Consider the following 12,778-nt stretch of genomic DNA (forward strand, 5'->3'; position numbering starts at 1 on the left):
AAACAAAACTCTATGTTTTTACTTACTGAGCACAGATGGATAGGTGATCCACCTGAGTTTATAAAATGTTTCTGAGGATGAGAATTGTAACTCTTGGTAAAGCTGAAATTGTCTGGGCGGTTGATATGTGCTGTAGTTTAACAGGTGAGCATTAACACTTCTACCTGGAAAGCATATTCAACTTCTCCCATCATTGTTAGCATGATTAAATCAAACCTCTGGAAGAAACAGTTATCAGAGGAAAATCTTCAAGAATCACACATAAACTGTATTTCAGTATCTCTCGGGGGAGGGTGGAAATCATCAAACAAAAGCAAATACTTGGACTTACTAGACACTGGTCAGCAGGCCACAGGCATGTATAGCATATTTAAAGAGAGGTGACTAGTTTTTTATTAAGAGATTTGTTTTTTCTTATACCCCACCCCACTCTACATATGATTGACCTCCCTGATTCTCTGCAGACACAAGGCAGATCCAACCATCCCCACCGTGGTCCTATGATCAGTCCTACCAGTACCTGGGATCGATCGCCTCACCTTCTGTACACCCAGCAACACCCATCTCACCTGGACGGGCCAGTGGCATGACAACCCTCTCTGCAGAGCTTTCCAGTCGACTCACAAGTAAGCTGCTTGAACACACCCTTTGAAGTCAAGCTAGAGTGGAAGGTTCGAGAGACTGGAGATGCATAAAGGGTTTGGCAGTCATTCTGGCGGGGGGGCGTAAAATTGTGGTTTAAATACAAGGTTGTCTAAGTCCCATGTCCATTCACTGATTTTCCCTGACATCTAGCGAGAGAGATTATGAATATGAAGGCAGAAGAGGATTCTTTGAGCATTTCGGGGTTTCTCACATTTGGCAGAGAGAGGTAACAGCTGGGGGATTAAGTAATATACAAGGCCAAAGGAATCAGCTTCTAGGACTTGGGAGGGACTGTCCATTTGATGGTGGCAAGCTTTCACAGGTCATGTGAACAACACTGGGGTACCTATGGAATGGGAAACAGCTACACCCCAAATGAGACATTTTGAACTAAGAGCTCTTCATCCTGGATTAGAGGAACAGAATGGAAAGCTCGGGTGTCGTGGTTAGCATAATTGTTGTTAATACGAGCTCATTAAATATTAGTCATTTAACCTATGAGACCTTTTGGGCTTGGCACTCACCTTTGCTCGTGGGCAGGGAAATCAGAGTTAGAGAAAAATTCCTTTGTTGAAAGCAAAAGAAGAAACTCCCTGTTTGGAGCTTTGAAATTGGAGCTGGACCAAACTGTGAAAATACTTCAGAGAACTTCAGCATTAGGAAGCCTGCAAACACACTTCATATGCGTGGGGAGGAGGGTGGTTGTTTTTGCTTTTCAGCTCTTGAGATCAGATTATAGTAGATTAGGGGGCAGGCAAAGGGGCAAAGGCGTCATGTCTGCCATTTTAAATGTCGGATAATGTGGTGTTTTCCAGACAGTTGTGATTACTTGAGATTTCACCAAATGCTTTAGCTTCTTTTTAGAGCTTCTCAACAGCACCATCATTGGCATCTGGGGCCAGAGAATTCTTTGTGGTGGGCAGTGGGGGGCGGGGGTTGCTGCCCTCTGCACTATAGGATATTCAGTGGCATCTCTGGCCTCTAGATGCAGCAACAGGCCCCCTCCCCTGCACCAAGATGACCAAAAATGTCTCCAGACACTGTCAGATATCTGGAGGGTGCCCAACTGCCCCCCGGTTGAGAACCACCATCTTCAAGTATTCTTAGGTGCTGTGGTAAAATGGAAAAGCCAACTTAGTTGCCCACTTTTTGTATTAATGCCAAGATTTTCAGGGCACCTGCTGGCCTAAGGAGTTGAGGAAGTAGCATAAGAATGATGACGTCTGTTCAGCTTGTTGTTTCAGAAGTTCTATTCCCTCAGGACCAGTTTGACTCCAAAGGCACTTGTCAACTTTTATTGATTCTTCTCAGCGCACTGCTCTGCTCTCTACATCTAAAACAATCACTGTTTTCCTTGGTAATGTGCCTGCTGTGGGTCTCTGGGAATGTATTACGTAAGACTTTTGACTTGGTCGCCACCCAAGATCCGCACCTTATGGTTTCAAGAGCCCTCAGGGGGCAGCCGCTCCAACTGACCAGTGTTCAGATGTGAGGGTGACTTTTCTTTTTTTAAAAGGGAATGGGTAATGTGTGCTCCCAAGTCCCGTGTTGCTGTTAAGGCTTCTGAAAAACCGGGACCTCAATTACCCAAGGAGTGGGGGAAGGACATTTTATGGTGTGAGGGTGTGAAGTACACAAAAACCACGTCCCATTTCAGCACCCAAGAATTATCCTTCCCTGTCTTGGAGGGAGGGCGGGAGAGAATTCCAGATGAGCTTTCCCCGGTGGCAGAGAAAGGCATGGGAGACTGCTCTTCAACTTGGCAGATCTCCCTCTGAGAAATCAAGCCTGGAGTACCGGCCTGAAAAACCTTGTCATATGCCTGGGGGCAGTAGGGGGTTGCGACACATGAAAGCAAAGTGGCTGCCCCGGCTGCCAGCTTTGAGAACTTGACACTGCTCTGCTCCTGCTTTTCCTTTTAATCCCGCCCCAGAGCTCTGTGTTCAGCCCCTCTCCCCACCCCCAGCCCCACCTGGACTTCTTCTGCACGTGGGACTTGCACACTCTTTCTCTCTTTCTCCTTTGCAGACAGTCTCCACACCTTGTCTGAAAAGAGATGTCATCTGGAGGTTTTCCTTTTTTTTTTTTTTCTTTAAAAAAATTAATGTTTAGCTGCCAACCTGGGCGACAGACAGCATGCATTAATCTGAGTCATGCAAAAGATCCTTTTAAGGCTGCCATTATCTGCTCAAGCTGTTTAATCCTTTGGGGGCAGTGGGAGGGGCTGGAGTGGGGCAGCTTTCATCCACGTCAAGCTGTGGAGCAAACACTTGAGCTGTCCTGGCAAATATCAGTGGGGAAACATTTCCAACTAAAATACCTGAACCTCCTAATCCCCAGATTTCCTACTCTTTAAAAGCTCCCTGTGACTATCTGGGATCTCCACCCCCACCCACTATGGAATAAGGGGGCACCGGGCTAGCCCAAAGGACAAATGGGCGATGGTGGGGTGAATGGTGCATGACAGTGGGGCTCAGTAGGAAATGTCAGACGAGACATGAAAATGGAAACAAATATTTGAATAGATCATTTGAATCAGAACATATATAGAGGGCCAAAGATCTTTTATTATCAAAATGTGTGGGGAGAGAAAGCGAACTTTTGTCCAGTGGTGTGGTGGAGACAGGAGAATCACGGGCAGTATTGAGGATCTTTCAGATACTCTGCCCACAAGTGAAAGAACTATTTTCCTCTGACAGCTGAGACCATAACATCATTGCATTACTTATGTCCGTGACCAGCCACGGACTCACTGGGGATTACGGTAACTTGGTACCATCACCACATTACCACGTAGTCGTTGGAACAGACTGGCAGAGCATGTCCAGACATCGCCATGAAACAGGGTGACCTTTCATTCATTTTCCAGTGGATTCACCTTTTTGTCTCAGGGCAAATGAAGCAAGAGGAATACTGGGCGGAGTCATTAATTTGTGTCCAGAGTCTTGCATCAGATGCCAACAAATTGATTGTATTTGCCTAATGCTCTTCCTCCTACCTCAGCTTCTCCCTAGACTATAGAAATCTAACTGGAAAATTGGAGTCAAGCTTCCTGTCACAGCTCTCTGGGTGAGCAAAAACAAGTGACACAGAGCTTGCTCACAGACGGCCCCAGTAAGTGGCCAGGGACAAACTGTGTGGAATGAGGTGCAGCCTAGCTTCAGGACGAGCTAGAGTGTGGCCGTGGAAGGGCAGCCCCAGAACCACTGTCAGTTTACAACGTTTTCCCTGCCCACATGTCTGACTAGATTAACAGGAGTGTTTGTTTGAAAGTCAGACTCCTGGTTTCCTCATTAGCACAGAGATTGGCCACAGACTTTGGTTGTTTCTATAAACTTTAATTACCTCTCTGATGAGGGGTATATACCTCCTCATCACATTCACCCCAAATTTATAGAGGAGTTTGGAAAGAGGGAAAGGGGAGAAGGAAGGGGGAGAAGGGGGAGAGAGGGAGAGAGAGAGTGGGGATGAGAGAGTGGAAGAGAGAGAGAGAGAAAGGCAGAAAGAGAATGAGAACACTAGCTCTCCCTGCTGGAATAATAGGCTTGAAATATGAGGAAGTAGATCAACCCCGGATGCCTTCCAAATACAGATTAATCCACCCTGGTAGCTTTCCTTTCAGAGCAAACTCTTGGCTCTGTCAAGTTTCTCTATGGGCCTGAACACAAAAGGACACAGACTACATGCCATCCTGAGCTTGGACTTACTTTGTATGTTGATTTGGTAGCTTAAAAATTTTAAAACATTTAATTTTGCCTCTGCTATCTTTTGGGTTTGCTGCTATAAAGACTATAGCCCTGGCCCAGTCATTTGATTAATAATTCTGAGGAACAGGATACCATCCTACATCTACATGGTGGTTCTCAGTCGGAGAGGGGGGGATGGTTGCCCCCCTTCACCCTACCCCCGGAACATTTGGCAGTGTCTGGAGACAATGTTAGTTGTCACAATGCAGGGTGTGGGAGCGCTACGGACATTTGGTAGGCAGAAGCTAAGAATGCTCCCAAACATACTACAATGCAAGGGACAGCTCCCCACACCCCCAACAAAGATATATGTGGCCCAAAATGTCAACAGTACCACTGCTGAGAAACTGATCTACAGGACACAAGGAACACTTCCTGGCACCCAAAGCCCCTAGTAGTTCCCAAGGGCAGCCTATGGTAAAGAAAAATGTTCCCAAGGGCAGTCTATGGTAAAGAAAAATGCAGGAGGATGCAATGAAGGCCAAAGCCAGTTTCTGAGACCAGAAATGCAGAATCCTAACAAAGTGAGTTTTATAGACAAAGTTTTGCCATTCCTGATAAAACTTAAACATGTGGGAAAATGGAGTGGATAAATCAAAGCCCTGCAGCCATTTGTATTAACAAATCAGTGAAGCACTTGAGGGAATACCAGGTGACACTGAGGTCCTATTTTTCTAAAAATGTGGAAGTAGTCTAAAGGCACATGAGAGGGGTGGAAGAGTGGTATTGATACTCACTGACAATCACTCACAGTCACTACTATGGTATGCATTAGGTAGAATCATAAGAAACTGACAATTTTTAATTGTTTGAAACCTACAGAAACAGCAGTTTCCTGTGATTCAACCTAAATATTATGTATGCTGTATTATAATGTTATTACATATTAAGATTATAACACAGTATATTATATATGATATATTCTATTGATATTAATCTACAGATGCATCCATCTCATTACTATCATATAATTTTATGTTACATATTGTTATAATTATATTAATATCACAGATTACATTTATATTAATATTGTCATATTAATATATTGATTATAGACGACTGGCAAACTTTTTCCGTAAAGGACCAGATACTTAATATTTTAGGCTTCCCGGGTCCCACGGTTTGTCTGTGTCATGACGACTCCACTCTGCAGTGGTCGTTCATCAGCAGCTAGGAGAATTCCTAACAGGAGTGAGGCTCATTCCAGTGAAACTTCATGCAGGGCAGCGGATATGTGAATTTCACATAATTTTCACGTCAGAAAATACTATCCTTCTTTTCACTTTTTTCAACCATTTAGAAAAGTAACTCATTCTCACCTTGGGGGCCATACAAAAACTGGGGGCGTCGAAAAGGTGGGTTTGCCAACCCTGTCATTACCTCGATATTACAGGTATTATATTTATATATAGTATGTGTTATGTTACACTGTATTACATCCTATTATATTGTAATGACATTGTAGCCTACCCCACCTTACATTCTGTGACTCCCCGAGTTACCACCCTCTGTCACCGCAGACCATCACACGACCTCCCTGCCCACTAGCATGCTGGGTAGGCAGCCCCCTTGGCTCCCGGGGCAGCAGCATTCTGGGTAATCCTCCTGTGGGCGGGCTGTGGGCGGGCCGTGGGCGGGCCGCGGGCGGGAGGACCATGGCCTCCCCGGCTCCCATCTCCCGCCTCACAATCTTTTCTCGCCCGCCTCCACAGCGGCCCCTGACCTGACGGCCTTCGGCGACCCACGCCAGTTCCCCGCGCTGCCCTCCATCTCAGACCCTCGCATGCACTACCCCGGAGCCTTCACCTACTCCCCGACGCCCGTCACGTCGGGCATTGGCATCGGCATGTCTGCCATGAGCTCGGCCACGCGCTACCACACGTACCTGCCGCCGCCCTACCCTGGCTCGTCGCAGGCACAGGGCGGCCCCTTCCAGGCCAGCTCGCCCTCCTACCACCTGTACTACGGCGCCTCGGCTGGCTCCTACCAGTTCTCCATGGTGGGTGGCGAGCGTTCGCCGCCGCGCATCCTGCCGCCATGCACCAACGCCTCCACGGGCTCGGCGCTGCTCAACCCCAGCCTCCCGAACCAAAGCGACGTGGTGGAGACTGAGGGCAGCCACAGCAACTCGCCCACCAACATGGCGCCCGCTGCGCGCCTTGAAGAGGCTGTGTGGCGGCCCTACTGAGGGCCCCGCGGCGGCGGCCGAGTGGGAGGAGCGCCCCTGCCCAGGCCCAGCCTTTGCTCTGGAGAGCCCGCGGGTATGGGGTCCGCGGCCGGCGCTGGGGAGGGGGCGCGCCCCTGCCAACAGGGTTCTGGGATCTCGCTCTGCTCCGCGCCCGCGCCCACCCCCTCCCCGGCCCTTGGGCATTCGGGCCCCCTGGCCGCCTGCGCCCCCCGAGGCCGTGCGGAGCGCCATTGCTGTGGGCCCGGCTCACCTTTTCCGAACCTGACCCAACATGAGGGTGTCCGCTTCACCACCACGTGGACGCGTCGTAAGGCAAACAGGAAGATTCCCAGAGGGAAACTGTGAATGCTTCTGATTTAGCGATGCTGTGAATAAAAGAAAGATTTTATACCCTTGACTTCACTTTTTAACCAAGTTGTTTATTCCAAAGAGTGGAATTTTGGTTGGGGTGGGGGCGGGGAATGCAACTCCTCTTGTTTGGTATCTAATTTGTATTTTTTAGTTTTCTTTTCCAGCACCTTATAAATTGCAAAGTGCATATTTGCATTTGGGGTGGTTTTTATTTTTATATATATATATATAAAAAAAAATTGAGCTTGCTTCTTTCTTGCTTTGACAATTTGAAAGAAATATGATTCCTTTTTTCTGTAAGTTTTATTTAACTTTTCTTTTGGACTTTCGTGTAGTTGTTCTTTTGAGAAACAACTACAGCTTTGGGTCATTTTCAACTACTGTATTCCCACAAGGAATCCCTAGATATTTATGTATCTTGTTGTTTAGACACTTACTTATGTGTTGATACTTTTTTATTATTTAAATGTACTTATATTAAGAAGAAAAATATCAAGTACTACATTTTTGTTTTTGATAGTAGCCAAACTTAAATGTATCACATTGAAGAAGGCTGGAAAAAAAGGATGAGCAATGTGATGACTTGGTTATCTAAATATTGTTTACATTAAACTCCCTTTCATGTTAATCAAATGAGTTGGTAGCTAATGCAGCAATGTTTTTAATGCTTTTTAGATGCTGAGGGTCACTTGAAGGATCTGAAGTATGGAATTTTCTGCCAAGCTCAACAAAGGGTCTCATACCTGACTCCCTCCCTTCCAACAGAGAAGGTCAAATCTGGTTCCAGGAGGTTCAGATAGATGCCAATGATTGCACCTCTGGAGAGGATTTATTTTCTGCTTAGGGGTTTGCTCCCTCCATGGGCTTGATAATTCTAGACGTGCTTTGTAGCCATTGAATCCAAAGTAAGCTATGTGGAAGAGCAGTATCCACATAGGAACCGAAAGAATGGATTTATGGGTTTCTTAACTGCTCCCTTCTGGAGTAGTAAGGAGATCATCTGAATCCAGAATTCAGACTTTTTAGCTCCAAGAAAACACTTCTTTTTGATACAGTACCTGTTCATTGATTCAGAACAAAACTTGTGGCTGTTCCCCAAGGCTGGGAGTGGAAGAAACTAGACCTGGTGTCTTTGGTGCCTGAAGGTCTCCAGCTGAATTTCTTAGGGTGGCTTGGAAGCAGACCTGAACAGGACCGTTTTCCTCTGTGTGCTTCCATGGAGTCACATAGGAAAGCATCATCCCCCCTGTGCCAGACTCCATCCCAAGCTGCTCATTCAGCATCCATCTTTGCGTTGCTTTCACCAGGCTGAGACCCTGCCTAATGGGGTATGTGCACTTTTATCTGTGCATCAGCATGACAGGAAGGATTCATGTCACAGCTGCCCATGGCTACAATTCAAAAGTATCCAATGTCACTGTAAATTTTTATTGGAGAATTTGGTCAGAATGCAGTTGTTGTACAACTCATAAATACTAACTGCTGATTTTCACATATGTGTGCTCAAAATGCTCTGGTTGTTATTTAATGTACCTCTTAAATTAGTTGAAATGATTTCAGGTCAACTCTGAAGAGTATTTGAAAGCAGGACTTCAGAACAGTGTTTGATTTTTATTTTATAAATTTAAGGATTCAAATTAGAAAGATCTTTGGCTGCAGGCAGCAAAACAGCTGGTCTTATTTAAAACAACTTGTTTTTGAGTTTTCTTATATATATATATTGATTATTTGTTTTACACAGATGCAGTAGCACTTTGGTAAGAAAGAGTAAAGCAGTTTGTGTTGTCAGTCAGGTCATTCTTATCTAGAAAAGAGCTAAAACAGATCTTGGAGAAATTCAGAATATATTCATTTTCATTTTAGACATGATTATCTCTCCATGATTCAATTTAATGTTTTATTCTGTATTACGTTTTTGCAGCAAAATTATCCTTAAATGTCAGCAAATTGACAATTTTTATTTTTGGAAAGGACCTTTGGCCCCTTGACCCCGAATCGAACCTAAGTGTTCTCAACACATGTTGCCATATCTGACCTGACAAAACGTTGGGGGAAAATGAAGGAAAAAAAATTATATTTTTCAGTTCATTTCTGGTACCCGAAGATATTCCAACTCAAAACCAGCCTAATGCCCTAGAAAGGGGATCAGACAATGCTTCACATTGAATCTTCACTCTCAAAGGCATGTATGAGGAGGGCTTGTCACTTCGTTGGAGTCCCACTGGTTTGGCTAGTCAGAGTTTCACAGACCCTTACCAGCATATTAGTACTTAATCGTTACAGAAAAATTAAATCAAACTTTAGTGTTTTGGAGATAGGTCTCACATTACACTTAATTTTCCCCTCCCCCGGAAAAATTGTATTCATTGCCTTCAGGTAAATTAAGGTGGTCCTTTAATCAAGGAGACCCTTAAGCCAATAATGTAATAACTGGATGTATCTGGAAGCATTCGTCCAAGAGAAGAAAGATTAAGCCATTTCTACTGCTTGTTCATGCCTTTATTTATAATTTCAACATGGACATGTATTTTAATTCTTTTTGGTTTTTCTCACTATATTTCTTATATGACTTATATTTCTTATATGACTTATATTTCTTTCTTCTGCTGGCCCCCTAATATCTCCCTCTGTTTCTCTTCTTCCTCCATCAAACCTCTCCTCCTTCCTCCATTCTCTTGCTTTATATAAGGACACAGCACACACACCCCCAACTTCACACCAAGTGTCCAGAACACGAGGAGCTGCAGGTCTCCTCGCTTTACATAAAGGAACATGGTGAGTCAGCCTTTCTCCTGCTCATCATGGGTTTCTTCCAGCAGAACAGAGACATTGCCAACCATTTTGGATCTGCTTGCTGTCCAAGTGCAGCAACAGAAGCCTTCCTGGACAAATTACAATCAGTGAGTTAATAGACAGCCTTTCTGCTGCCTCACATTTCTGTGCAGATAAACAGAAATGCTCTGATTGGAAAGGAAATGAATGGTTTCACTCAAATGTCCTGCAATTTAGGGTTGCAGGTTTCTGTCCTGAAAGGCCTGCGTCCTTAGGACATTCCATCCTGGCAATTTTTGTTTTTGGTGGTTTTGTTTTCTGGGGTACAACATGTTTGGGGTCTTTTATACATGAAAAATCAGTTAATAATCTCAAAAAACTTTTTTTTTTTTTACATTTGAACAAAATGTCTTTTTGTTTACCTACAGTATACAGTCGTTTGGGGTTTTGTTTGTTTGTCTGTTTGGAGTTTTTCCCCTCCCTTTAGCCAGATCAGTATTGATGAGGCTGATCATTTGGCATTTTTTTTTCTTTCCAGAAGAGTTGCATCAACAAAGTTAATTGTATTTATGTATGTAAATAGATTTTAAGCTTCATTATAAAATATTGTTAATACCTGTAATAACTTTTTTCAATTTTTTGTGTGTGTTTCTAAGGACTTTTTCTTATGTTTGCTAAATACTGTAGACAAAAAATGCTTCTTTCTACTTTGTTTATTTTAGAATTAAAGATGAGCTACTTTTTATTCACTTTTGTAAAGAGCTAATAGCATGGTTCCAATTTTTTTTTTTAAGTTCACTTTTTGTTCTAGGGGAAATGAATGTGCAAAAAAAAAAAAGAAAAAGAAAAAGAAAAAGAACTGTTGGTTATTTGTGCTATTCTGGATGTATAAAAATCAATGGAAAAAATAAACTTCCAAATTGAAATGACAGTAAAACACATCTATTGAAAAAGTAACACTGGAAATTGCAGTCCTACTTGGACAGGCCCCACCTAGTGTCTATTTGTGTAGCAATTACTGGATCTGTTCACAAAGCATCCTGGAAATTTGTGTGTGCTTTCTTTCTCTCTGGTACTGACATATTGAATACTTCCCTAAAGGGAACTGTCAATCTTGAGTTTTAAACCAGATACCCTATGAGAGAACAAGCCCCTGTCCAAGGTGTTTCCAGACAGGGCAGGAGAGCAGGCACTCCGTTGTGTGTAGTCTACTGCTCAGAGTCAGAGTGTCTGTTCCCGCTGCTGCCGGCAGCACTCCCCATACCCAGCCTGGGCAGGGCAGCTGGACTGCTGCTGCCCAGGAGCCTCTGGGTCCTTACTTTTTTTGTACCACAGTTTCTTCTGTAAATCCAATATTATCACTAGTGAATGGCAAATAAACAGTTTGGCAAGTACAGACACCATAGCACACTGGTATTGTCTTTTTCTGAAATGGAGGAGCTGGGAAGCCAAGTGAAGCCACTTCAGCACACAGAACATCTTCAAGCGAGCTCTTCATAGGCTCGCCAGGCTTCAGGCTGATATCTGTGCCTTCTCTGCCCTGTGCATCCTGCATCTCCTGGCTTCTGAGGCCAGGAGGGACCAGGTAAAGCCCAGGACCCCAGTGCTGCCTCTCTGAGTATGAAGGAGCAATGTCTGTATATTTCGTGTCTGTTTAAAAAATAATAATGATTTTAAAATGTTAATAATATTTCAAAAGAAAGATGTGGCATTTGCAAACATGAAGTGGAAAGGGTGGATATTCAATATGAGGCCAGTCACCATCCCCAGCCTCCATTTCTTTAAATCATGGGAATCAGTTTTGAGCTGTAATAGAGAGTTTTTTACAAGGTCTTCCCTCACCACCCCACAGGGCCAAACATTATTCATATTTCAGCCTCGAGACTATGTGAACCAAATCACCTCCCGACCAAGAACCACCAGCTAACCCTCCTTCCCAGTTCTTTTTGCTGCCTTCTCAGGGTCTCCCATGGTCTGCAGGATGGCCACGAAGAATGTCAGGAGCCCATGCAAGTTGGATCAAAAGAAATGACTGACCCTGGGAAGTCATGGTTAGTGAGCGGAGGCAGGAGGTGGGTGGGAGGATCAGGTTATATATGTTCAGAAAGGGAGCCTAGTGGGGCCACTGAGCATGTTCTCAGGAGCCAAAGTGCCTGGGTTTGAGTTCCAGTTCTGCCTCACGCTGGGCAACAAACTAAACCAGTGGCCTAGCTCTTTTCACCTATAAAAGAGACACTAATGCTATCAGTTAGGAGATCTAAATAACTTAATACACATGAAACTCTGCATAAAATGTTGGCACATAATACACGCTCAATAAATGGAAATAAACAGAGTAATACTGCTCATTATTAACAACATAAACAACATCAAATAAAAAGTTAAAATATTTTCCACTTCTCCCAATCCATGCACCGCTATTACTGCTAACTGGGTGGTGTTTGCCATTCCAGACTTTTTTCTATACCCATAATATACACCATATATTTTATCGCATCCATGCAAAAAGACATCATACAATATGTATCATTGCTCACCTTTTGACTTAATATATAATGTGTGTCTTTCAGCACAGTTAGACCTACTTCATTCTTCTTAATGACTACACTGCATGAAAGTGTATGGTTGGACTCATTCATTTACCCCTCCCCTTACTGAGAGACAGTGAAGGTGTCCTCTGTGTCTTGCTACACAACAGTTCTCTGCATATATCTTATGACCTCATGTTTGAATTTTTGTACATTCAAAAGGAACTGCTAGTTCAAAGCGATTTTGCATTTTGACAGATACCTCCAGAATGATCTTTCAAAAGGTTTTATCGAATTAGATTTCCATGGGCCATGTGCTAAGAAGCAGAAAACAGAAACTTGCCAGGTAAATGCTTGATGACCACTATCTGTAGCAGATTTCTAAACCAGATCTTAGTGACAGAGAGTACCTTAGTACCTTCTGAAGTGCTTAAGACATGCCAGAGGAGGAGTGAATTAAAAATAACAACACATATTTAAGTGCTTACTACAAGCTTGGCTCTGGTTTAAGTGCTTCACATACACTAGCTTATTCAGTTCTTACAGTG

General features: G+C 43.8%; 1 protein-coding gene across 5 annotated transcripts in view; it reads left to right on the plus strand.

Moving 5' to 3' along the window:
• The window catches only part of RUNX1 (RUNX family transcription factor 1), a 246,527-nt gene extending 235,862 nt beyond the window's left edge, over positions 1-10,665 (plus strand). For all 5 annotated transcript variants that reach the window (XM_032865373.1, XM_032865370.1, XM_032865369.1 and 2 more), the window contains 2 exons: positions 465-626; positions 6,104-10,665. In XM_032865373.1, coding sequence (XP_032721264.1) covers positions 465-626; positions 6,104-6,579 — 638 coding nt within the window. In that variant the 3' untranslated portion in view covers positions 6,580-10,665. The remainder of the gene's footprint in view (positions 1-464; positions 627-6,103) is intronic.
• Positions 10,666-12,778: the final 2,113 nt, after the last annotated feature.

The sequence above is a fragment of the Lontra canadensis genome, unplaced genomic scaffold (genome assembly GCF_010015895.1).
Source record: "Lontra canadensis isolate GAN:19392208 unplaced genomic scaffold, GSC_riverotter_1.0 scaffold29, whole genome shotgun sequence".
NCBI classification, from domain to species: domain Eukaryota; kingdom Metazoa; phylum Chordata; class Mammalia; order Carnivora; family Mustelidae; genus Lontra; species Lontra canadensis.